Source organism: Bos indicus x Bos taurus, chromosome X (assembly GCF_003369695.1).
Source record: "Bos indicus x Bos taurus breed Angus x Brahman F1 hybrid chromosome X, Bos_hybrid_MaternalHap_v2.0, whole genome shotgun sequence".
NCBI classification, from domain to species: Eukaryota; Metazoa; Chordata; class Mammalia; order Artiodactyla; family Bovidae; genus Bos; species Bos indicus x Bos taurus.
The window spans coordinates 77,439,869-77,467,728 of NC_040105.1; the positions used below are offsets into that span (position 1 = coordinate 77,439,869).

General features: G+C 37.3%; 1 protein-coding gene across 1 annotated transcript in view; it reads right to left on the reverse strand.

Annotated features, from left to right (window-relative positions):
* Positions 1-27,860, reverse strand: part of POF1B (POF1B, actin binding protein) — a 100,287-nt gene that overhangs the window by 64,611 nt on the left and 7,816 nt on the right. Inside the window, 2 exon segments of the mRNA XM_027534638.1 lie at positions 2,897-2,977; positions 5,354-5,428. Of these exon segments, the coding sequence (XP_027390439.1) occupies positions 2,897-2,977; positions 5,354-5,428 (156 nt within the window).

Genomic DNA, 27,860 nt, shown 5'->3' on the forward strand with positions numbered 1-27,860 from the left:
ACAATCAAAAATAAAAAGGCTGAACAGAATTAAAAGGAAATCATGAGACAAACGATTGATATCAGTTTAATTACAGGGAGAAGAAGTAAAGATTAGACAAACTGGAAGGTGAAAGAGAATGAAGTTACCATTTAAGAGGTTCAGATCATTATAAATATTGTAATTAAGCAAGAATCTTCTCCTGAAGGAATTTAAAAGAACAAACAAAAAAGCATATACTTAGGTAAATAAAATATATCTAGACAGGATTTTCAAGCCGTTCTGCAAAACCAGTTAGATTATTTTTGTACACAAAGTATGGGGATTAAAATTTTTTTTATCTCTAAATAATGGAAAGAGTTAAAAGCTTAAAATGTTAAAGCTAAAATGATCATTTTTCTTTAACCTGCTGCTGGATCTTCTCCCTGAGCAACTATTTACTTCTTTACAGTTGAACACAACCATAATAAGAGGCAGGCTTCGTGTTACAAATATGCACTTGCATACATTCTTCGAATTTCTCTGCTTTTTTGATTACAGTGTAGCTGGGGAGGATGGGGGAGGGAGATGGTACATGTGTGGGTCTCTGAATCTTAATTCACTTAGATCATCAATGGTCTTTAATTTGCAAATATTTCTTTCCTACATCTTCATTGTTAAATTTCAGTTGCAACTCTGCTGTTTTCTAACTAATGGTTTGGGGCCAGTTAAGAACTTGTTTTGTTCACTGCTCTATCTCCAGGGCTTGGGGCCATTGTTTGTACATACTAGGCAATTGATAAAAAGTCACCGAATAACTGTCAACCTCTCTGCTTCTGTTTTCTCACTTTTTTATGACCAAATGGGATAAAATATGTAAATTGCAGAGCATGGAATGTATAGCCAATAAATATTAATTCATTAACTAAAGAACAAGAATGCATTCAGAGTCACATAAGAATCGCTGGCAAAGAGGGTTGGAATTCAAATGATTCAATATTTAAAACCTCTCTGTCTATGTCTTAGGCAAGCACAACAATTCTCACATCATGGGAAAAAAAAAAAGTGCTATCTAGAACTAATTCTTTTAGAGCCAGGGATATCAAGTGTAATATGCATCCAAGTATGCATATTCCCCAGTTTGTTTGTGAAAAGAAAATAGAGTGAGAGTAAAAAGAGGAAAGCGTAAAGTGATTAGCCAATTTGTAAAAAGAGGCACAGTCTAATCTCCAAGGCCCTCCTGATGTCTCCCTTTCCCCACACATATTTTTCAGATTTGTTGCTTAAACACTTGATTCTTGATGAGAAAGCAGATGCTTTACTGTAATCACATTCTTTCTTGATATTTACATAGATATTTGAAAACTCAAGCAAATATCCAAAACAGTCACCCCCTCCAAAGCCTGTATGCTGGTAGACTCACACAAGCACACATGCACAACTAACAGCCTCTCTAGTTAAAGAGACGTGAGAAGATGATTTTTAAATGAATAAAGAAGAGAGGAGATAGAAACAAGCAGGAGAGTAGTACATCCTCCCCACCCAACTAGACTAGTACCAACTGTATTACCTTGATTTAACACCTTGCTTTCCACAGCTGAAGCAAATAATCAGTTTTATTTTGTGAGAGAATTATTTCCTGCAGTAGTAGGAAAATAAAGAGAAAAGCAAAAAAACTCCTACAGTATTATCTGGGGCACTCTGTGAACCTTATGCGCTTATAACCCTATAGTAGAACTTCCTGTTGCAGCTAAAGTAAGGCTGTGTGTGTGTCTGTGTGTGTGTTGAGCAAGGCTTATTACTGTGGGGAAAATTGTTTTCTTAATTTTCTCCTCAAAACGAGACTGAAAATAATATCCTAGTTTGTATAATATAAAGTTATATATCTTTATAGAAAATATAATAATGTAATTTTTAGAAGACCTCATTGCTAGGCACAAAAGTTCATACACCATAGTAAACAAACACATGGAGATATTTTTGAACTTCTGAATTTGCATTTTCTTCTTCCTAGCAAATATCTCAATGGCAAATCTAATTTGACTAAATACTGCAACCCCCAATGCAACCAGTGATAGTTTTATATGAAGCCTGTGGACCACTTTGTCCCTTTTTACTTTGGTTCAAAGTGCACAAAAACCCTTAGTAGCACAAGAATATAGAATATAGAAGCACAATGGAGTATTATTCAGCCATTAAAAAGATTACATTTGAATCAGTTCTAATGAGGTGGATGACACTGGAGCCTATTATACAGAGTGAAGTAAGCCAGAAAGAAAAACACCATTACAGTATACTAATGTATATATATGGAATTTAGAAAGATGGTAACGACAGCCCTGTATGTGAGACAGCAAAAGAGACACAGATGTATAGAACAGTCTTTTGGACTCTGTGGCGGGGGGTGGGGGGGGATGATTTGGGAGAATGGCATTAAAACATGTATAATATCATATATGAAACAAATCGCCAGTCCAGGTTCGATGCAGGATACAGGAAGCTTGGGGCTGGTGCACTGGGATGACCCAGAGGGATGGTATGGGGAGGGAGGTGGGAGGGGGATTCAGGATCGGGAACATGTGTACACCCGTGGCGGATGCATGTTGATGTATGGCAAAACCAATACAATATTGTAAAGTAAAAAAAAGAATAATAATAATAAAAAATTAAAAAAAATAAAAAAAAAGAATATAGAAGCAGAAAACTTTATAACCCAAGAATTTCCATGCTACTTAGAACTGTTGCATCTCTGAGGCAAATGGCTGTCTGGAACTAATGATGAATTTTTTATAATAATAATTAGAAATTAACTTTATAACTGAAAGAAAGTCCAACAATCTGATTTTAGGAATCTAGTAACTAACTCACCCTTCTTGTTTAAGTTATCAACTTCTGAGGAATTATAGATTGAGATAAGAGTTTGCATGATATAGTTTACCTGTTCAGGACTTTGCACTATATATCGCCTTATAGTGGTTTGAGGATATGTAGTAACTTTCACTGTTGGAGAATGGAGTTCCTGTGAAGAAAAGATAAAAGCCACATATAATCAGAGTTATTTAGTGACCTTGGAGCCATGAATAATAATACAGAGCAATTTTCAAAGTGAAATTTTAAAAATTGCTTACATGAGTGATGACATATGAATTTATATTTTGGTTAATTTTGGTCTCAAAAACATACATGAAAGCAAATGTTTATGTGCTCAGCAACATGCTAGGTATTTCTGCTATACTCATTGCCTAGTAATTCATCACACATTTCAAACTATTAATATGTTTGATGAGACTTTTAAAATATTCTTTTCATTTAAAATGCCCCCACATGATTAGAAGAAAATATAGTTTAGTATTTATTAATCAGATCTTCTGTTTGGAAAGGACATGAAAGGAGACACAAAGAAAAAACTGACTGTGTGTACTCTGAAACATTTAAATCTTCAATGTGGTGACAGGGGAGGGCCACAAATAAAGTTAAAAGGGAGACAAAACACTAGAACAAAGTAATTTGAAAGCTTTTGAAGGAAAAAGAGTTGGTATCAATATAAAGGTTTTTATACCTTGGTGAGAAAAAAATCTTCACACTGTTAGAAAAATGAACAGATGGTATGAAAACAGAAAAGAAAAAAGCAAATGATTAACAAACAACAAAAATAAGCTATATTCCAAGCTATAACAAACAATATTCAAACAAGCTAGGAATCAAATAATCATAACAAAAGAATACCATATTTTAACTGGAAATGTTAAAATAATAATGCTGATGAGAGTGCAGTAGAAGGAGCATTTTCCTACGGAAACAGGAAAGATTAAATGATCATTCTCAAGCTGAAATATGTAGCCATCAAAATAATGGTCTTGATACTACAAATTTACATTAAAAAACTCATGGTATATAAAGTTAAGTGAGAATGAAGATATAAAACTACATATAAGGTATGATCTTAATTTTTTATTTGAACAAAAGAAAACACAGCAAAATACTGAGAGTAGTATCTCTGAGTAGGGGAGGGAATCATAAGTGAATTATATTATTTCTTTATATGCTTTTGTGTTTCCTAATTTTTCTACCATAAACATATTTTTGTTATCAGAAGTAAAACAAACAGCAAACCTAATTCTAAAGTCCTTCATTATGAAAAATAGCAATAAATGGAATTTTATGACTGGGTTTGAGTGTAGTAAACAGCTTTGTGATTTAAGTGGACTTAGTTTTCTGAGCTAATCCTTTCTTGGTGGTCCTGTGGGGCTAAACTTCTAACTCAACTGTGGCCTTTATTCCACTGCTATATGTTTTGTTAGGTGTGTGACCCGTGCTAGTCTGTGAGTTCTTTGAGAATAGTGACTGGTTCTAATTCATCTTTGTGCAATATTTAGTACATATTTGTCACTCAGCAAATGTTCGCTGAATAAATGCATGACTCTAACTGACCTAGGTCTAAGCTAGACTGAATTGGGACATGGTAAGCAAACTTTTCTTCAATAATCTTATGTGTTCTGCATAATATAACCTTTTCCATACTGTATCCCAGACCTAGAGAACAGTTTTTGTCCATTTTTCCCTTCACTATTCAAGTTCACATCGTGATACCTCAAGCTGGGTAGGCATGCTTTCTAGAACAGTATCTTTCTCCTTCCTATCCTCCAAATCCTGAAAGCTTTATACTCCCCTCCTATGTACTAACAAACTTAGGATCTTTTATGGTTTATTTGCTTAGAATTTACTTTTTAATATATGGGACTCACTTGTTAAACACATATTTGCTAATACAGCATTTAATTATTATTACAGATACCTTTTGCAGATATAATATATACATTCAAAAATAATCTTAAAAAGTATTATTATTATGTCATAAAGATTAAGGGAACATGATCTTGCGTGTCTTTCAAATCATGCACCTTGGAGAAGGGCGAGTTCTAATCCTGTAAATTATTCTCTCTAGATGTCAAAGTACAGTAGTATCATTCACAAAGCCACACCCTCAATCAATCCAAGAACTAGGTACTTTATTTCTGCTCAAATCAAGGATCTTTAAAATATGCATAATTAGTGGGATATCGTTGGCTAAAAATAAACTTCACTCAAACCAAAAGCAATCAGATTGAGTAGACAATAAAGTTGAAAAATCTCAATTCACAGACTTTTTTAGCACTTGTTTCACATTCTTTTAAAACAGGTTGAACTGATTTTCATATGTGACTCTCCTTTCCAGTTTATGCTCCTGATTTTTGGTGAATGTGTAAAGCTTTATGGAGGGTGCTGCGATTCATGAGGTCACAGAGTCGGACACGCCTGAGAGACTGAACTGAACTGAACTGAAAGATCAATTAAACATTCAAGCAGGGTTTATGCAAAAAGAAAATAATCTAACATAATACATAATTTATTTTACCTGTTCAGTATTTGGGGTTATATGTAGAGTGCCTGGGACACAAGTAGATATTTTCAGAGTTGGAGAATGAAGTTCCTGTGGAGAGAAACAAAAGAGGGTTCAGAAATCATTACTGAGCAGTGTCATTTAAACGTCTTAGGTTGTTAAAGTATTATTATTATTTCCTTTATTTTTACAATAACCCAGTTTGCCAGAAATAAGAACTTTATTAAGTGCTTACTTAGACACTGTCCATCTTTACAAAAGCACATTACTGAATTCCTTTGTCACTATTCCAAGTAATCTAATGAAATATAATTTCTAGAATGCTTTCATAACAATACACACTTCTTGCACTTTTAGTTTGCATTCTTTTTTTACTTTTTTGAGAACTCTACATAACATCCATCAATGTTATTATATGTCTGCAATTAACAACATTTAAAATTTATCAAAAACATTAAATGTAAAAAAATCCAAAAACCAATATAGGAAATTATCTTTGAAAACTCAACTAAGACTACTGCTGTTAGAGTACTTCAAGCTGATTTTAAATTATGCTTTGTGTGATCTGCTTCTAGTTTAATCTCAAAGAGTAGGTTCTGATGTTAAAAAATGATCCATAAAAGTAAGAGTATGATTTTTAATAATGACTAGATAAAATGATCACTCCATCAATTATGCTGGTATTCATTATATTTTCCCCAAATCAACAAACTGCATAGCTTTATAAGTGTGCAAAAAATTGATAGCATTACTCGATTTCATCTAATTGACACAACTCCAGGATATAGTTCTTAAACGATTAAAAATATTTTGTCTTCAGATCAGATCAGTCGCTCAGTCATGTCCGACTCCTTGCAAACCCATGAAACACAGCACGCCAGGCCTCCCTGTCCATCACCAACTCCCGGAGTTCACTGAGACTCACGTCCATCGAGTCAGTGATGCCATCCAGCCATGTCATCCTCTGTCGTCCCCTCCTCCTCCTGCCCCCAATCCCTCCCAGCATCAGAGTCTTTTCCAATGAGTCAACTCTTCTCATGAAGTGGCCAAAGTACTGGAGTTTCAGCTTTAGCATCATTCCTTCCAGAGAAATCCCAGGGCTGATCTCCTTCAGAATGGACTGGTCGGATCTCCTTGGAGTCCAAGGGACTCTCAAGAGTCTTCTCCAACACCACACTTCAAAAGCATCAATTCTTCGGTGCTCAGCCTTCTTCACAGTCCAGCTCTCACATCCATACACGACCACAGGAAAAACCATAGCCTTGACTAGACGGACCTTTGTTGGCAAAGTAATGTCTCTGCTTTTGAATATGCTATCTAGGTTGGTCATGACTTTCCTTCCAAGGAGTAAGTGTCTTTTAATTTCATGGCAGCAGTCACTATCTGTAGTGATTTTGGAGCCCAGAAAAATAAAGTCTGACACTGCTTCCACTGTTTCCCCATCTATTTCCCATGAAGTGATGGGATCGATGCCATGATCTTCACTTTCTGAATGTTGAGCTTTAAGCCAACTTTTTCACTCTCCACTTTCACTTTCATCAAGAAGCTTTTTAGTTCCTCTTCACTTTCTGCCATAAGGGTGGTGTGATCTGCATATCTGAGGTTATTGATATTTCTCCTGGCAATCTTGATTCCAGCTTGTGTTTCTTCCAGCCCAGCGTTTCTCATGATGTACTCTGCATATAAGTTAAATAAACAGGGTGACAGTATACAGCCTTGACATACTCCTTTTCCTATTTGGAACCAGTCTGTTTTTACATGTCCAGTTCTAACTGTTGCTTCCTGACCTGCATACAAATTTCTCAAGAGGCAGGTCAGGTGGTCTGGTATTCCCATCTCTTGAAGAATTTTCCACAGTTTATTGTGATCCACACAGTCAAAGGCTTTGGCATAGTCAATAAAGCAGAAATAGATGTTTTTCTGGAACTCTCTTGCTTTCTCCATGATCCAGCAGATGTTGGCAATTTGATCTCTGGTTCCTCTGCCTTTTCTAAAACCAGCTTGAACATCAGGAAGTTCACGGTTCACATATTGCTGAAGCCTGGCTTGGAGAATTTTGAGCATTACTATACTAGCGTGTGAGATGAGTGCAATTGTGCAGTAGTTTGAGCATTCTTTGGCATTGCCTCTCTTTGGGATTGGAGTGAAAACTGACCTTTTCCAGTCCTGTGGCCACTGCTGAGTTTTCCAAATTTGCTGGCATATCAGGAGGTATTAAAACTTAGAATCACAGACTTACAAGGGGAAAACTGACAAACTCATACCAAAGTATAGCTATATTATATATATATATTGGGGCTCCCCTGGTGGCTCAGAGGTTAAAGTTTCTGCCTCCAATGCGGGAGACCCAGGTTCAATACCTGGGTCGGAAAGATTCCCTGGAGAAGGAAATGGTAACCCACTCCAGTATTCTTGCCTGGAGAATCCCATGGATGGAGAAGCCTGGTAGGCTACAGTCCATGGGATTGCAAAGAGTTGGACATGACTGAGCGACTTCACTCACTATATAATATATATAATGTCTATATAAAATATATATTATATATATATATATATATATATATATATATAATGTTTAACATTCTGTTCTTAAAACAATACACACACACACACATTTGCTGTTCTTAAAACAAAACTATGTTATATATACCATGCTGTTCTTAAAACAAAATGATGTATTTACTCAAAGGGCCAAACTTTCCACACACTATGGGTTTTCTTTTGGTTCAACTTGTAACATTTTCATCTCTCCTCCCTCTGTTACATCAACAGCAATACTGCAAGCTTAATACTTCAAGGCAGCCTTTGAACATGTTCCCAGATTTCCTGCTGGTAGCTAAGGATAATTGCTCAAACAAATGCTGAGAATTAAAGATTGTAGACCAAACAGGTACATGGTCTTCACTTTAGGAAAATGGTTACAAATACAACCAAATACAGGTGGAGGTGGCACACAGATCAAATAGGAGCAGGTTCAGAAAAACAAAAAAAGGTGATTTTTAGTTATACAATAGTACATGAAAACATTCCAACATAAAAATTATACAAATAAAGTCAAAGATCTTCCCTTAACCATCCTCCCTTCATTAAATGATATTTACTGCTTGTATTATTCTGCAATGTAAGCCAAATAATATATAAATATATATGTATAAATGATATTTACTGCTTGTATTATTCTGCAATGTAAGCCAAATAATATATCTTATAGATTAGATGTGTCTTAATTCATTATTACTCAGCCATTAAAAAGAATACATTTGAATCAGCTCTAATGAGGTGGATGAAACTGGAGCCTATTATACAGAGTGAGGTAAGCGAGAAAGAAAAACACCAATACAGTATACTAACGCATATATATGGAATTAGGAAGATGGTAATGATAATCCTGTATGCAAGACAGCAAAAGAGACACAGATGTATAGAACAGTCTTTTGGACTCTGTGGGAGAGGGAGTGGGTGGGACGACTTCGGGGAATGGCACTAAAACATGTATAATATCATATAAGAAATGAGTTTCCAGTCCAGGTTCGATACAGGATGCTTGGGGCTGGTGCACTGGGATGACCCAGAGGGATGGTATGGGGAGGGAGGTGGGAGGGGGGTTCAGGATGGGGAACACGTGTATGCCTGTGGCGGATTCATGTCTATGTGTGGCAGAACCAATACAATATTGTAAAGTAAATAATAATAATAATAAAGAGTTTAAAATATTTAAAAATAAATTAATGAATGAATATATATATATATTTATTATAGTGTTGCATAATGTTCATTTGATAGTTTGTTTACCTATGCATCTTAAAATTGTTTCCAGGTTTTCACTGTGCTATGGTGAGTATTTCTCTAGAATCCCACAAAGTGGGATTGCTAGGACACAGAGTATGTGCATTATTCATTTTAATATGCACTGTCCAACTGATTTCCCAAAATGCCATACCAATTACACATCCATCAGCAGTGTAGAAATGCTCTCATGTCTGAAAGATGCTTTTATACCAACTTTTAGTGTTTTTAGGCTGGAGCTAATAATACTAGAATCATTTTGAGAATATAGTTAGTGCACACTGTCTTGTTCCTGGTTCTGAATATAGGCTAGTTTTTTCCCCTTCCCTTTACCCTATTCAAGTCTGATGACATCAGCAAATGAAACAGAATGAAGCTTACTAGGTAAATGGATTAGCTTTTAAGATAAAAGCGTGTACTGAGAAGTTTTATAAACTGGCTGAAATTCACCCAAGTAGGAATACACACACACACACACACACACACACACACACACACACACACACACATATATCTTATATCTTTAGCATCCTTATTGATAGTAATATAGGTAGTCACTTGATTCAGATGCCCAGATGGTAGATATTCAAAAGGCAAATTGGTGTATTTGCACAAAGACTAGTCTGGTGCTACCATAAAGAAATTATTCAGTCTTATTATATTTGGAAGGCTGGTAAATTAATTTAATAAATTATGCTTTATTTAGTTGTTTTGAGCCTTCATTATTAGAACTGACCTAGGCAAATATGGCTTTCTCATACAACCCTTATGAAAACAAAGGGAAAATGGAATAACTACAAAAAGTAAAATATTAAAGTGGTAGCTTTGTATGGGTCAAAGAGATTACGATATATGGTAGTGATCAGCATGAATTTAAATTGCAGCAGTATTAAATTGTCATAAGGGGGAAAAGCCTATCTGAATATAAGGTTTATTAATTAAAGAAAGACTTGCTAAAGAAAACTCTTTCCCCTTGAAAGTCTACAGAATTAGGTAAGTAGTGTGAGTAAATGTCCAAAATGAACATTGTCTTGATGATGAAAGATATTTTCAGCGACATCTAGCTCTAGGCAGAATTGCAGCAAGTCATTCCACAAGTGAAGTGAAGTGAAGTGAAGTGAAGTGAAGTCGCTCAGTCGTGTCCAAGTCTTTGCGACCCCATGGACTGTAGCCTATCAGGCTCCTCCATCCATGGGATTTTCCAGGCAAGAGTGCTGGAGTGGATAAGGAAGTGATCAAAAATGTTTATAAATTAATGAATGAAGATGTCAATTTTAAAGGCATCTCAGGAATAGAAATCTAAATCTCTCTCTTGATAGCCTACATTAATATTTAATTTTCAATGTCACTTATTTGTATATAGTTAACATAAATCCTTATATCTTTCCTTTTCTCCTTTGCTTTTTGCTTCTCTTCTTTTCACAGCTATTTGTAAGGCCTCCCCAGACAGCCATTTTGCTTTTTTTCATTTCTTTTCCATGGGGATGATCTTGATCCCTGTCTCCTGTACAATGTCACGAACCTCATTCCATAGTTCATCAGGCACTCTATCTATCAGATCTAATCCCTTAAATCTATTTCTCACTTCCACTGTATAATCAAGGGATTTGATTTAGGTCATACCTGAATGGTCTAGTGGTTTTCCCTACTTTCTTCAATTTAAGTCTGACTTTGGCAATAAGGAGTTCATGGTCTGAGTCATAGTCTTCTCCCGGTCTTGTTTTTGCTGACTGTATAGAGCTTCTCCATCTTTGCCTGCAAAGAATATAATCAATCTGATTTTGGTGTTGACCATCTGGTGATGTCCATGTATAGAGTCTTCTCTTGTGTTGTTGGAAGAGGGTGTTTGCTATGACCAGTGCGTTCTCTTGGCAAAACTCTATTAGTCTTTGCCCTGCTTCAATACTCCTGATTAATAACCCTGTTGGCAACATTCTTTATGTAAAGTTTTGTTGGAAATTAATTATGTTTATAATTAAGTAGGTTCAAGCTTAATATGAAAGCCAAGACTGTTTTCCCCACAAAGTTTAAAGTCATTTTCTACTTTGGGAAAGTTGTAGCAGTGCTCTTCCCTTTCCTCCTCCTCCCTACCCTTTTCCTTCTCCTTCTCTTCCTCACTCCTCCCTCTTCCCCTCTTTCTTCTCCTCCTCCTTTTATAAAGTACACATGGCATTACCAATTTTTGATCAGAGTGTATTAAAATCAATCTGCTTTTTTGGAGCTTTCCAGACAAGCAAAAGTTAAAAGAATTCGGCAAGATCAAACCACTTTTACAGCAAATGCTAAAGGAACTTCTCTAAGCAGAAAATAAGGAAAAGCCCTACCTACAGAAAATAAACCCTAAACAATGGAGAAAATCATAATAGGATCATACTTATCAATAATTACCTTAAATATAAATGATTAAATGTGCCAACCAAAAACACAGACCAGCAGAATGGAAGAAAACATGTGCATGTATGCACTTCCACACCACATCACCCTGCTTGACCCCCCAAATTGTATGTAAGTATTTTGTATTGTTAGGTTAATCATGTTTCCGTTATGGCTTGCAATTGTAATTTATCTTTTATTTTTTGTCTTGTTATTGATTGTGAAACTGATAAACATCTTTTACTATTGTGAATATGCAACTGTTACTTAACACTACTGTATCATGATTGGTCAACAGAAAAATTACAGAATTCTATATCTCCAAAACTACCATTTAATAGAAAAATCCATAATAGAAAAAAACTTTTAAAAATTCATATGTATATCAGAATTATCTTGGAATTTTTTGAAAAATACAAATGCCAAGGTATTACTTTTCTTTGGCCAGAACTCCAGATATATTTCCAATGAGCAGCAATGTTTAAAAACAATCAGATTATATGAGCATCTTTTACTTTCATCTAGTTTGTTTCACTTTTTCTATTTCATAGTCAGTGCTCCCATTTCATTTAGTTTATGTTCTCCAATTTCTCCATTTCTTTTTTTTTTTTTTATGTTCTTTCTCAAACCTTTATCAACCATAGTAGAAAAGTTTTTGTATACAAATATATAAATAATATGTATAATATATATATTTTAGAAAAAGTATGAAATTTTGCCTAACTAAAAAATGTGACATTTGATTCCACTTGTTTGACTTTGTATGAAAATAGTGCTGAATTTCTAATTTTAAAATATATATAGAGGGGGTGGTCCTAAGATGGCAGAGGAATAGGTTGGGGAGACCACCTTCTCCCCCACAAATTCATCAAAAGAACATTTAAACGCTGAGGACATTCCACAAAACAACTTCTGAATGCCGGCAGAGGACATCAGGCACCCAGAAAAGCAGCCCATTGTCTTTGAAAGGAGGTTGGAAAAAATATAAAAGACAAAAAAAGACACAAAAGAGGTAGGGACGGAGCTCCATCCCAGGAAGGGAGTCTTAAAAAGAGAGGTTTCCAAACACCAGGAAGCACTCTCACTGCCGAGTCTGTGGCAAGCCTTGGAACCACAGAGGGCAACATAACTGGGAGGAAAAATAAATAAATAATTAAAACCCACAGATTACGTGCCCAACAGTATCTCCCCCAGTGGAGAAGCAGCACAGACGCTTGCACCCGCCACTAGCAAGCGGGGGCTGAGCAGGGAGGCACGGGCTGCATTGCTTAGAGTAAGGATCGAGCCTGAATGCCCTGAGGGCAATCTGAGGGAACTAACTTGGGCTAGCAAAACCAGACTGTGGGATAGCTACCACGTGAAAGGCCCTAACCTAAGACACCGCCAGGCCTGCTCACAGAACAAAGACCTGAACAGAGCTAGCCCGCTGAAGACCATCCCCCTCTGGTGACAGGCAGCCAGAGCTGGAAGGGGGGAAACTAAGCCCCAGAGAAACATTATCTACCAAACTGCAAGCAGGCTTCTTTGCTAACTAAGACTTCTTGGGGTTCTGGACAGTCAATATCCACCTGAGAAGGTGCGCTGGTTATACACCCAGAAAACCTAGCAGCAGGGACAGGGGAGGCAATAAGTCCCAGCAACAACGCTCACCAAATACCTCATCACCTGAGCTGCTCGGACCTGGGAAGGGCACAAAACTCAGGCCCAACAGAGTCTGCGCCTCTGAGGACTACCTGAGTTTCTGAACCTGAGCGGCTTAGACCTAGGAGGTGCAGGCAGCCCAGGGCCAGCTTCAGACAGTTCCCGGTGGACCAACCTAGAGCCTGAGCAGTATAGGCAGGGAAGGCACATGCGCCGTGAGTGGAAGCAGGTTCAGTGTGGCTGAGACACTATGAGCACGCGCCAGTGTTATTTGTTGGCAGCGTCCCTCCCTCCCCACAGCACGACTGAACAAGTGAGCTTAAAAAAGTGTCCACCACCGCCCTCTTGTATCAGGGTGGAAATCAAACACTGAAGAGACCAGCAAACAGAAGAAGCTAAAAAGAGGGAACTGCCTTGGAAGTGACAGGTGCAATAGATTAAAACTCTGTAGTTAGTACCGACTACATAGGAAGGTACCTATAGATCTTGAGAAATATAAGCCGGACCAAGGAACTATTTGAAAATGAACTGACCCCACACTGCCCACAACACCAAAGAAAGTCTTAGATATATTTTTACTATTTTAATTATCATTCTTTTTTTTAATGTTTTTTTAAATTTTAAGTCCTCTATTACCCTTTTAATTTTCATTTTTATAACCTACTATTACTTTGCAAAAAGAAAAAAGAGACCCTATTTTTTAAAGCAAACTTCATATATATATATATTTTATAATTTTTATGACTTTGTTTTTTGTTTTTTGTTTTTTTTTCTTTTCTTTAATATTGTATTTTTGAAAATCCAACCTCTACTCTAGATTTTTAATCTTTACTTTCTGGTATTTGTTATCAATTTTGTACCTTTAAGAACCAAATCTTCAGTACCCATTTTTACTTGGGAGCGAGATTATTGGCTTGACTGCTCTCTCCCGCTTTGGACTCTCCTTTTACTCTACCAGGTCGCCTCTATCTCCTCCCTCCCCCTTCTCTTCTCTACTCAACTCTGTGAATCTCTTTGTGTGTTCCAGATGGTGGAGAATACTTAGGGAACTGATTACTGGCTAGATCTGTTTCTCTCCTTTTGATTCTCCCCCTTTATCCTCCTGGCCACCTCTGTCTCCATCTTACATTTTCTCGTCTCTGTATAAATCTGTGAACATCTCTGAGCAGCCCAGACTGTGAAGTGCACATAAGGAAGTGATCACTGGCTAGCTTGTTCTCTCCTCTTTTGATTCCACCTCATCTCATTCAGGTCACTTCTAACTCCCTCCTCCCTCTTCTCTTCTCCATGTAACTCTGTGAACCTCTCTGGGTGTCCCTCACTGTGGAGAAACTTTGCATCTTTAACCTAGATATTTTATCAATGGTGTTGTATAGATGGAGAAGTCTTGAGACTACTGTAAAAATACAACTGAAAACCAGAAGCAGGAGGCTTAAGTCCAAATCCTGAGAACACCAGAGAACTCCTGACTCCAGGGGAACATTAATCGACAGGAGCTCATCAAACACCTCCATATGTACACTGAAACGAAGCACCACCCAAGGGCCAACAAGTTCCAGAGCAAGACATACCAAGAAAATTCTGCAGCAACACAAGAACACAGCCCTGAGCTTGAATATACAGGCTGCCCAAAGGTACTCCAAACCCACTGACATCTCATAACTCATTGCTGGACACTTCATTGCATTCCAGAGAGAAGAAATCCAGCTCCACCCACCAGAATACCGACATAAACTTCCCTAACCAGGAAACCTTGACAAGCCACCTGCACAACTCCACCCACAGCGAGGAAACCCCACAATAAAGAGAACTCCACAAACCTCCAAAATACAGAAAGGCCACCCCAAACTCAGCAATATAAACAAGATGAAGACACAGAGGAATACCCAGCAGATAAAGGAACAGGATAAATGCCCACCAAACCAAACGAAAGAGGAAGAGATAGGGAATCTACCTGATAAAGAATTCCGAATAATGATAGTGAAACTGATCCAAAATCTTGAAATCAAAATGGAATCACAGATAAATAGCCTGGAGACAAGGATTGAGAAGATGCAAGAAAGGTTTAACAAAGACCTAGAAGAAATAAAAAAGAGTCAATATGTAATGAATAATACAATAAATGAGATCAAAAACACTCTGGAGGCAGCAAATAGTAGTATAACAGAGGCAGAAGATAGGATTAGTGAAGTAGAAGATAGAATGGTAGAAATAAATGATGAGATTTTCCTCTGATGAGAGGAAAAAAGAAAAATGAATTAAAAGAAATGAGGACAATCTCAGAGACCTCCAGGACAATATTAAACGCCCTAACATTCAAATCATAGGAATCCCAGAAGAAGAAAAAAAGAAAGACAATGAAAAAATACTTGAAAACTTCCCCAAAATGGGGAAGGAAATAATCACCCAAGTTCAAGAAACCCAGAGAGTCCCAAACAGGATAAACCCAAGGCTAAACACCCCAAGACACATATTAATCAAATTAACTAAGATCAAACACAAAAAACAAATATGAAAAGCAGCAAGGGAAAAACAACAAATAACACACAAGGAGATTCCCATAAGGATAATAGCTGATCTTTCAATAGAAACTCTTCAGGCCAGGAGGGAATGGCAAGACATACTTAAAGTGATGAAAGAAAATAACCTACAGCCCTGATTACTGTACCCAGCAAGGATCTCATTCAAATATGAAGGAGAAATCAAAAGCTTTACAGACAAGCAAAAGCTGAGACAACTCAGCACCACCAAACCAGCTCTCCAACAAATGCTAAAGGATATTCTCTAGACAAGAAACACAAAAAGGGTGTATAAACTCGAACCCAAAACAATAAAGTAAATAGTAACAGGATCATACTTATCAATAATTACCTTAAACATAAATGGGTTGAGTGCCGCAACCAAAAGACAAAGACTGGCTGAATGGATGCAAAAACAAGACCCCTATATACTTTGGCTACAAGTGACCCACCTCAAAACAGGGGACATATACAGACTGAAAGTGAAGGGCTGGCAAAAGATAATCCATGCAAATAGAAACCAAAAGAAAGCAGAAGTAGCAATACTCATATCAGATAAAATAGACTTTAAAACAAAGTCTGTGAAAAGAGACAAAGAAGGACACTACATGATGAAAAAAGGATCAATCTAAGAAGAAGATATAACGATTATAAATATATACGCACCCAATATAGGAGCACCACAATATGTAAGACAAATGCTAAAAAGTATGAAAGGGGAAATTAACAATAATACAATAATAGTGGGAGACCTTTAATACCCCACTCACACCTATGGACAGATCAACTAAACAGAAAATTAACAAGGAAACACAAATTTTAAATGATACAATGGACCAGTTAGACCTAATTGATATCTGTAGGACATTTCACCCCCAAACAATGAATTTCACCTTTTTCTCAAGCACACATGGAACGTTCTCCAGGATAGATCACATCCTGGGTCATAAATATAGCATTGGTAAATTCAAAAAAACTGAAATCATTCCAAGCATCTTTTCTGACCACAGTGCAGTAAGATTAGATCTCAATTACAGGAGAAAAACTATTAAAAATTCCAACATGTGTAGGCTGAACAACACGCTGCTGAATAACCAACAAATTACAGAAGAAATAAAAAAATAAATCAAAATATGCATAGAAATGAATGAAAATGAAAACACAACAACCCCAAACCTGTGGGACACTGCAAAAGCAGTCCTAAGGGGAAAGTTCATAGCAATACAAGCATACCTCAAGAAACAAGAAAAAAGTCAAATAAATAACCTAACTCTACACCTAAAGCACCTAGAAAAGGAAGAAATTAAGAACCCCAGGGTTAGTAGAATGAAAGAAATCTTAAAAATTAGGGCAGAAATAAATGCAAAAGAAACAAAAGAGACCATAGAAAAAAAATCAACAAAGCCAAAAGCTGGTTCCTTGAAAGGATAAATAAAATTGACAAACCATTAGCCAGACTCATCAAGAAACAAAGGGAGAAAAATCAAATCAATAAAATTAGAAATGAAAATAGAGAGATCACAACAGACAAGACAGAAACACAAAGGATCATAAGAGACTGCTATCAGCAATTACATGCCAATAAAATGGACAACTTGGATGAAATGGGCAAATTCTTAGAAAAGGACAGCTTTCCAAAACTGAACCAGGAAGAAATAGAAAATCTTAACAGACCCATCACAAGCACGGAAATTGAAACTGTAATCAGAAATCTTCCAGCAAACAAAAGCCCAGGTCCTGACGGCTTCACAGCTGAATTCTACCAAAAAGTTAGAGATGAGCTAACACCTATCTTACTCAACCTCTTCCAGAAAACTGCAGAGGAACCTCAACTTCCAAACTCATTCTATGAGGCCACCATCACCCTAATACCAAAACCTGACAAAGATGCCACAAAAAAGAAAACTACAGGCCAATATCACTGATGAACATAGATGCAAAACTCCTTAACAAAATTCTAGCAATCAGAATCCAACAACACATTAAAAAGATCATACACCATGACCAGTTGGGCTTTATCCCGGGGATGCGAGGATTCTTCAATATCCGCAAGTCAATCAATGTAATACACCACATTAACACATTGAAAAATAAAAGCCATATGATTATCTCAATAGATGCAGAGAAAGCCTTTAACAAAATTCAACATCCATTTATGATAAAAACTTTGCAGAAAGCAGGAATAGAAGGAACATACCTCAACATAATAAAAGCTGTATATGACAAACCCACAGCAAACATTATCCTCAATGGTGAAAAATTGAAAGCATTTCCCCTAAAGTCAGGAACAGGACAAGGGTACCCACTTTCACTGCTACTATTCAACATAGTTTTGGAAGTTTTGGCCACAGCAATCAGAGCAGAGAAACAAATAAAAGGAATCCAGATTGGAAAAGAAGAAGCAAAACTCTCACTGTTTGCAGATGAGATGATCCTACATAGAAAACCCTAAAGACTCCATCAGAAAATTACTAGAGCTAAACAATGAATATACTAAAGTTGCAGGATATAAAATCGACAAACAGAAATTTCTTGCATTCCTGTACCCTAATAATGAGAAAATAGAGAAATTAAGGAAACAATTCCATTCACCATTGGAATGAAAATAATAAAATACTTAGGAATATATCTAAAGAAACTAAAGACCTATATATAGAAAACTATGAGACACTGGTGAAAGAAATCAAAGAGGACACTAATAGATGGAGAAATATACCATGTTCATGGTTTGGAAGAATCAATATAGTGAAAATGAGTATACAACTGAAAGCAATCTATAGATCCAATGCAATCCCTGTCAAGCCACCAACGGTATTTTTCACAGAGCTAGAACAAATAATTTCACAATTTCTATGGAAATACAAAAAATCTGGCATAGCCAAAGCAATCTTGAGAAAGAAGAATGTAACTGGAGGAATCAACCTGCCTGCCTTCAGGCTCTACTACAAAGCCACAGTCATCAAGACAGTATGGTACTGGCACAAAGACAGAAATATAGATCAATGGAACAAAATAGAAAGCCCAGAGATAAATCCACACACCTATGGACCTCTTATCTTTGGCAAAGGAGGCAAGAATATACAATGGAGAAAAGACAATCTCTTTAACAAGTGGTGCTGGAAAAACTGGTCAATCACTTGTAAAAGAATGAAACTAGAACACTTTCTAACACCATATACCAAAATAAACTCAAAATGGATTAAAGATCTAAACGTAAAACCAGAAACTATAAAACTCCTAGAAGAGAACATAGGCAAAACACTCTCTGACATAAATCACAGCAGGATCCTCTATGACTCACCTACCAGAATACTGGAAATAAAAGCAAAAATAAACAAATGGGACCTAATTAAAATTAAAAGCTTCTGCACATCAAAGGAAACTATAAGCAAGGTGAAAAGACAGCCTTCAGAATGGGAGAAAATAATAGTAAATGAAGCAACTGACAAACAACTAATCTCAAAAATATACAAGCAGCTCAACTCCAGAAAAATAAATGGCCCAATCAAAAAATGGGCCAAAGAACTAAGCAGACATTTCTTCAAAGAAGGTATACAGATGGTAACAAACACATGAAACGATGCTCAACATCACTCATTATCAGAGAAATGCAAATCAAAACCACTATGAGGTATCATTTCACGCCAGTCAGAATGGCTGCGATCCAAAAGTCTACAAGCAATAAATGCTGGAGAGGGTGTGGAGAAAAGGGAACCCTCTTACACTGTTGGTGGGAATGCAAACTAGTACAGCCACTATGAAGAACAGTGTGGAGATTCCTTAAAAAACTGGAAATAGAACTGCCTTGTGACCCAGTTATCCCACTACTGGGCATACAAACCGAGGAAACCAGAATTGAAAGAGACACATGTACCCCAATGTTCATCGCAGCACTGTTTATAATAGCCAGGACATGGAAGCAACCTAGATGTCCATCAGCAGATGAATGGATAAGAAAGCTGTGCTACATATACACAATGAAGTATTACTCAGCCATTAAAAAGAATACATTTGAATCAGTTCTAATGAAGTGGATGAAACTGGAGCCGATTATACAGAGTGAAGTAAGTCAGAAAGGAAAACATCAATACAGTATACTAACACATATATATGGAATTTAGAAAGATGGTAATGATAACCCTGTATGCAAGACAACAAAAGAGACACAGATGTATACAACAGTCTTTTGGACTCTGTGGGAGAAGGAGAGGGCGGGATGATTTGGGAGCATAGCATTGAAACATGTATAATATCATATAAGAAACGAATTGCCAGTCCAGGTTCAATGCACGACGCTTGGGGCTGGTGCACTGGGATGACCCAAAGGGATGGTATGCGGAGGGAGGGGGGAGGTGGTTTCAGGATGGGGAACACGTGTACACCCGTGGTGGATTCATACTGATGTATGGAAAAACCAATAAAATATTGTAAAGTAATTAGCCTCCAATTAAATAGATAAATTTAAGTTAAAAAAAAAAATATATATATATAAGCAACAAGCCAAAAAAGTTTACTGTATAGCACAGGGAACTATAGTAAATGACCTGTAATAACTTATAATGGAAAATAATTTCAAAAATATTATATGTATATACGTATAACTAAATCACACACACAAAAAGAATTCTGCTTTTTTAAATTTAGTACTGTTTATTTTTTGCTAGTTTTTCTAAACACCCCTCAGTTCAGTTCAGTCTCTCAGTTGTGTCCGACTCTTTGCCACCCCACAAACTGCAGCATGCCAGGCCTCCCTGTCCATCACAAACTCCCAGAGCCTACCCAAACTCATGCCCATTGAGTCAGTGATGCCATTCAATCATCTCATCCTCTGCCATCCCCTTCTCCTCCCACCTTTACTCTTTCCCAGCATCAGGGTCTTTTCAAATGAGTCAGCTCTTTGCATCAGGTGGCCAAAGTATTGGGGTTTCAGCTTCAACATCTGTCCTTCCAATGAATACCCAGGACTGATCTCCTTTAGGATGGACTGGTTGGATCTCCTTGCTGTCCAAGGGACTCTCAAGCGTCTTCTCCAACACCACAGTTCAAAAGCATCAATTCTTCGGTGCTCAGCCTTCTTCACAGTCCAACTCTCACATCCATACATGACCACAGGAAAAACCATAGCCTTGACTAGACGGACCTTTGTTGGCAAAGTAATGTTTCTGCTTTTTAATATGCTGTCTAGGTTGGTCATAACTTTCCTTCCAAGGAGTAAGCGTCTTTTATTTCATGGCTGCAATCACCATCTGCAGTGATTTTGGAGCCCCCAAAAATAAAGTCAGCAGCCACTGTTTCCACTGTTTTCCTATCTATTTGCCATGAAGTGATGGGACCAGATGCCATGATCTTGGTTTTCTGAATGTTGAGCTTTAAGCAAACATTTTCACTCTCCTTTTTTAGTTTCATCAAGAGGATCTTTAGTACTTCTTCACTTTCTGCCATAAGGGTGGTGTCATCTGCATATCTGAGGTTACTGATATTTCTCCCAGAAATGTGATTTCAGCTTGTGCTTCTTCCTGCCCAGCGTTTCCATGATGTACTCTGCATATAAGTTAAATAAGCCATATGGACATCTAATAAGAAAGTATGAGATACAAAATTTTAAATGTATTTGTGTAGAATATGATTAATATGTTAATTAAGTATAATATCATTATATTTAAACTATCAGTGACATCATTCAAGATGTTCCTATTCTTATTTTTTCTGCACTTCATAAAATATTCTCGGAGAAATATTAATATGTTGCACTATGATTATATATTTTTCTTTCCCTTATACTTCTTCTGATTTTTGCTCTATGTATCTGTGTTTTTTGTTGTTAAGGTGTCTAATGGTTTATGATGTCTATCTTCTTTGTGAATTGTACCTTTTATCATTAAAAATATTAATCTTTGTTTCATTTAAAATAAATAAATTTTTAAAAATAAAAGACAAGAAAAAAGAGGAGAAAATTTTAAAAAGAAAATTAAATTTTGAATGAGAAAGAAAATATTTAAAAGAATCAGAAATGTAATAAAGTATTCAATACTCTTCAGAGAAGGCGATGGCACACCACTCCAGTACTCTTGCCTGGAAAATCCCATGGACGGCGGGGCCTGGTGGGCTACAGTCCATGGGATCACTAGGAGTTGGACATGAGTGAGTGACTTCACTTTATTTTTTCACTTTCATGCATTGGAGAAGGAAATGGCAACCCACTCCAGTGTTCTTTCCTGGAGAATCCCAGGGACGGGGGAGCCTGGTGGGCTGCTGCCTATGGGGTCGCACAGAGTCGGGACACGACTGAAGCGACTTAGCAGCAGTAGCAGTATTCAATACTCTTAGGTAGCACTCTAAGACAGCAAATTGTTAAAATAAGCTATTGGCATCTGAAAGAAAGCAAATTGTTAAAATAAGCTATTGGCATCTGAAAGAAAGATCAGTCTGCTTTGGGGGTATTATTTCTCTATGTCCTTGGATAATTGTTCTCTAAATGAGAGCTGGGAAACTCTAGTCATCTTAGGGAGAATTCACTAGTCACAAAACATGTATTTTATTTCTGTATGTTAAAATAGCTATTAATTTAGAGTTAAAAAATCACATGAAATGCAAATAGTGCCAATTTCTTACTTACCTCAATGAAATAGCTTCTGAATAGTTCAATGCAGTGGAGATAAAAGGGAAAGCAGAAGCTGGAGAGGTGTTATTTTCCTTTAGGTTAGAAGGGAAACTTTAAAATCTTAAAACATACTCTGTATTCCCCTTCATGGAACACTGTTTTGTCTTGGCAAAGGGGCTTGAGTAACTCAATGAAGCTATGAGGCATGACATGCAGGACCATCCAAGATGGATAGGTCCTAGTCAGGAGTTCTGAAAAAAATGTGGTTCACTGGAAGAGGGAATGGTAAACAACTCCAGTATTCTTGCCATGAGAACACCATGAACAGTATGAAAAGGCAAAAAGATAGGACACCAGAAGATGAGTCCTAAGGTCAGAAGGTGTTCAATATGCTACTGGAGAAGAGTGGAGGGAAATAACAGCTCCAGAAAGAATGAAGCATCTGAGCCAAAGTGCAAACAATGATCAGTTGTGGATGAATGTTAGGTCCATGAATCAAGGTAAATTGGAAGTGGTCAAATAGGAGATGGCAAGAGTGAACATCAGCATCTTAGAAGTGAGTAAACTAAAATGGATGGTGGTGGTGGTTTAGTTGCTAAGTCATGTCTGACTCTTGTGAACTCCCTGGACTGTAGCCTCCTAGGCTCCTCTGTCCATGGGATTCTCCAGGCAATACTGGAGTGGGTTGCCATTTCCTTTTCCAGGGGATTTTCCTGACCCAGGAGTCGAACCCAGGTCTCCTACACTGCAGGCAGATTCTTTACCAACTAAGCTATGAGGGAAGCCCAAAATGGATGGGAATGGGCACATTTAATTCAGATGACCATTATATCTACTACTGTGAACAAAAATCCATTAGAAGAAATGGAGTAGCCCTCAGAGTCAACAAGAATCTGAAATGTAGTACTTGGATGCAATCTCAAAAGTGACAGAATGAGATTGGTTTGTTTCCAAGGCAAACCATTCAACATCACAGTAATCCAAGTCTATGCTCCAACTATCAATGCCAAAGAAGCTGAAGTTACCTGGTTCTATGAAGACCCAAAACATCTTCTAGAACTAATATTAAAAAAAAGATGCCCTTTTCATCATGTGTGTGAAGTTGCTCAGTCGTGTCCAACTCTTTGCGACCCCATGGACTGTAGCCCGCCAGGATCCTCTGTCCATGGTATTCTCCAGGCAAGAATACTGGAGTGGGTTGCCATTTCCTTCTCCAGGGGATCTTCCCAACCCAGTGATCTAACCCGGGTCTCCTGCATTGCAGGCAGACACTTTATCCTCTGAGCCACCAGGGTCATAACAAACACCCTCTTCCAACAACCCAAGAGATGACTCTACATATGGACATCACCAGATGGTCAATATTGAAATCGGATTGATTATATTTTTTGCAGCTGAGGATGGAGAAGCTCTACACAGGCAGCAAAAACAAGACCTGAAGCCGACTGTGGTGCAGATCATAATCTTCTTATGGTAAAACTCAGGCTTAAACTGAGAAAGTATGGAAAGCCACTAGGCAATTCAGGTATGACCTAAATAAGATTCCTTATGATTATAGAGTGGAGGTGACAAATAAGGGGTTAGATCTGGTAGACAGAGTGCCTGAAGAACTATGGACAGAGGTTCCTAACATTGTACAGGAGTCACTGACCAAAACCATCCCCAAGAAAAAGAAATGCAAGAAGTCAAAATGATTGTCTGAAGAGGCTTTACAAATAGCTGAGGAAAGAAGAAAAGTGAAAGGCAAGGGAGAAAGGGAAAAATATACTCAACTGAATGCAGGGTTCCATAGTATAGCAAGAAGAGATAAGAAGGCCTTCTTAAATGAACAATGCAAAGAAATAGAAGCAAACAATAGAATGGGAAAGACTAGATATGTCCTTAAGAAAACGGGAGATATCAAAAAAATATATCGTGTAAAAATGGACACAATAAAGGACTGAAACAGTAAAGACCTAATAGAAGCAGAAGAGATTAAGAAGAGGTGGCAAGAATACACAGAACTATATTAAAAAGTTCTTAATGACCCAGGTAACCACAATGGTGTGATCACTCACCTAGGGCCAGACATCCTGGAGTGTGAAGTCAAGTGGGCCTTAGCTTCCTAAGCATTACTACAAGCAACGCTAGTGGACATGGTGGAATCCCAGCTGAGCTATTTAAAATCCTAAAAGATGCTGCTGCAAATTAGGAAAACTCAGCAGTGATCACAGGACTGGAAAATGTTAGTTTTCATTTCAATCCCAAAGAAAGGCAGTGCCAAAGAATGTTCAAACTACTGCACAATTGTACTCATTTCACATGCTAGCATAATAGTGCTCAAAATCCTTCAAGCTAGCCTTCAACAGTACATGAACCAATAATTTCCACATGAACAAGCTGGGTCTCCAAGAGGCGAGGAACCAGAGATCAAATTGGCAAAATCTGTTCGATCACAGAGAAAGTAAAGGTATTCCAGACAAACATCTACTTCTGTTTCATCAACTACGTGGAAGCCTTTGAATGTAGCAATCACAACAAACTGTGGAAAATTCTTAAAGAGATGGGAACATCAGACCATCTTACCTGTCTCCTGAGAAATCTGTATGGGGGGCGTGAAGCAACAGTTAAAACTGGACATGGAGCAACGGACTGGTTCCAGATTGGGAAAGGCGTACGACAAGGCTGTATATTGTCACCCTGCTTCTTTAACTTATATGCAGACTACATCATTGGTAAAGACCCTGATGCTGGGAAAGATTGAAGGCAGGAGGAGAAGGGGATGACAGAGGATGAGATGGTTGGATTTCATCACCAACTTGATGGACATGAATTTGAGCAAGCTCCGGGAGTTGGTGATAGACAGGGAAGCCTGGTGTGCTGCAGTCCATGGGGTCACAAAGAGTTGGACACAACTGAATGACTGAACTGACTAACTGACTGACAGACATCATTCAAAATGCTGGGGTGGATGAACCACAAGCTGGAATTTAGATTGCCCAGAGAAATATCAACAACTTTAGATATGCAGGTGATACCACTCTAATGGCAGAAAGTGAAGAGGAACTAGAGAGCTTCTTGATGAGGGTGAAGGAGGAGAGAGAAAATGCCAGCTTAAAACTCAACATTCAAGAAACTAAGATCATGGCATCCGGTCCCATTACTTCTTGCAAATAGAAAATGAAAAAGTGGAAGCACTTACATGTTTTATTTTCTTGGGCTCCAAAATCACTGTAGACGGTGACTGCAGCCATGAAATTTAAAAAGCCTTATTCCTTGGAAGGAAAGCTATGATAAACCAAGACAGTCTATTAGAAAACAGAGATATCACCTTGCCAACAAAGGTCCATGTAGTGAAAGCTGTGGTTTTTCCAGTAGTCATGCATGGATATGAGAGTTGGACCATAAAGAAGGTTGAGCACTGAAGCACTGATGCTTTTGAACTGTGGTGCTAAAGAAGATTCTTGAGTCTCTTGGACTGCAAGATGATGAAACCAGTCAATCTAAAGGAAGTCAACCCAGAATATTTATTGGAAGGGCTGATGTTGAAGCTGAAACCCAATACTTTGGCCACCTGATGAGAAGAACTGACTCATTCAAAAAGACTCTGATGCTGGGAAAGATTGAAGGTAAAAGGAGAAGGGGGTGGCAGAGGATGAGATGGTTGGATGGCATCACCAACTCAATGGACATGAGTTTGAGCAAATTCTGGGACATAGTTAAGAGCAGTGGAGCCTGGCATGCTGCATGCAGCTTGCCATGAGGTGGCAAGTCATTCACGACCTAAAAGCTGAACAACAACATAAGGGAAACCTTAAAAAGTTAAAACATACTCTAAATTCCAGGATTATTTCAGGGCAACACCTTGAAAGTCAGAACAAAATCTACTTTGTCCTTTAATACATTTTTGATACTTTCCCCTCTGATAACAAAACATTAGAATGGAAAAAATACAGTAATGGTAACTGTGAAATGATCTGCTGAAACTAAAAAATATTAACTTGTTTTAACTAAAAATTCTTTAATATCTAGCTAAGGTTAATTAAGGGAGATAGCTGATAAAGAGCTGATATTTCAACTCAGGACATTCATTAACTAGCTTTTCTAACTTGGACAAGTTATTTTGAGCTGTTTACACTTCAATATTTTTATTTGTACAACAAATAATACCCAATGTATGTTGTTCTATTTATTTTTTGGAGTTCTAGTAAGTAATGTATATAAAATTTTTGAAAAATAAAACATAGCATCTATTAATATGAGGCATTATTTTTAATAGATTGGTAACATATGTAACTAAGATATTTGTTCAATACTTGTTATGTAGTGGTAATGAAAGAGACAGAAAAGACAGAATACACTTTCTACCCTCACCAAAGTTACAATCAGTTAGGGGTAAAAACTCGGAGAAGGCAATGGCAACCCACTCCAATACTCTTGCCTGGAGAATCCCATGGACGGAGGAGCCTGGTAGGCTGCAGTCCATGGGGTCGCAGGGAGTCAGACACAACTGAGTGACTTCACTTCCGCTTTTCACTTTCATGCATTGGAGAAGGCAATGGCAACCTACTCCAGTACTCTTGCCTGGAGAATCCCAGGGACAGCGGAGCCTGGTGGGCTGCCGTCCATGGAGTTGCACAGAGTCGGACACGACTGAAGCGACTTAGTAGCAGCAGCAGGGGTAAAAACTATTATTGTAAATAACAATAAAGTATAGTATCATAAAAGCTACAAGGAACTTACTCTGGGAGTTTCCAGCGCTAAGAGGTAACTTTAGCCTGGGACAACTAAAGATTTCATCACAAGGTTACACTTCAGGAAAATTTCTTGAAAAATTACTATAATTTCAACATATCTAGATTGGTGAGAATAGAGAATAGGGACATTTCAAATATAAGAGTATCATGCACAAAGACATAGTTGTGGAAAATGAGGGGCTATATTTAAAGAACAACAGTTTACATTTTGGCTGAAACATAGAACACTAAAAGAGGAGTTCCCGGAAACAAGGTCCCTTGAGAGCCAAATAATTGGAGGGCTTTGAAAGTCAGACTAAGAAATTCATAGACACTGAGTATCACTGAAGTTTTATTGAGCAGTAGAGTGATATGAGGTGTTTATAGATAATTTAAGTAAGTAAAATATTCTTAGGTGCAATAGAGTTTGTGAAGATTTTAAAATAATTTTATTCAGAGATATATACATCCAAGCTGAAGTCTATGCTAAGGAGAAATGGGTAAATACTATGCTTGAAGATAAAAATATTTCCTTGGAGAGTTCTAAATGTATTTTCATATGTGGATGAGTACTGAACAGTAGAAGTAGCTTTTATGAAACAATCTCAGGGCACATAACTGATATGCTAAACCAATTACAAGGTCATTGAGTAAGATTCAGTAAATAAAAACATTTCCCTTAAATATACAGGAGAGGTAGAAAGAATATTCCTATAAGCAGTGTAATTAACAGCTCTAAGTTAATTTGGTTAAAGGAAGAATCACAACAATATTCCAGGGAAATTACATGACAAATCAGAATGACAAACCCTTCAACAATATTTGGCATATTAAATAATGATAAATATTTGTCCAAAGGGAAAAAAAAAGTTTTAACCAAATATAAA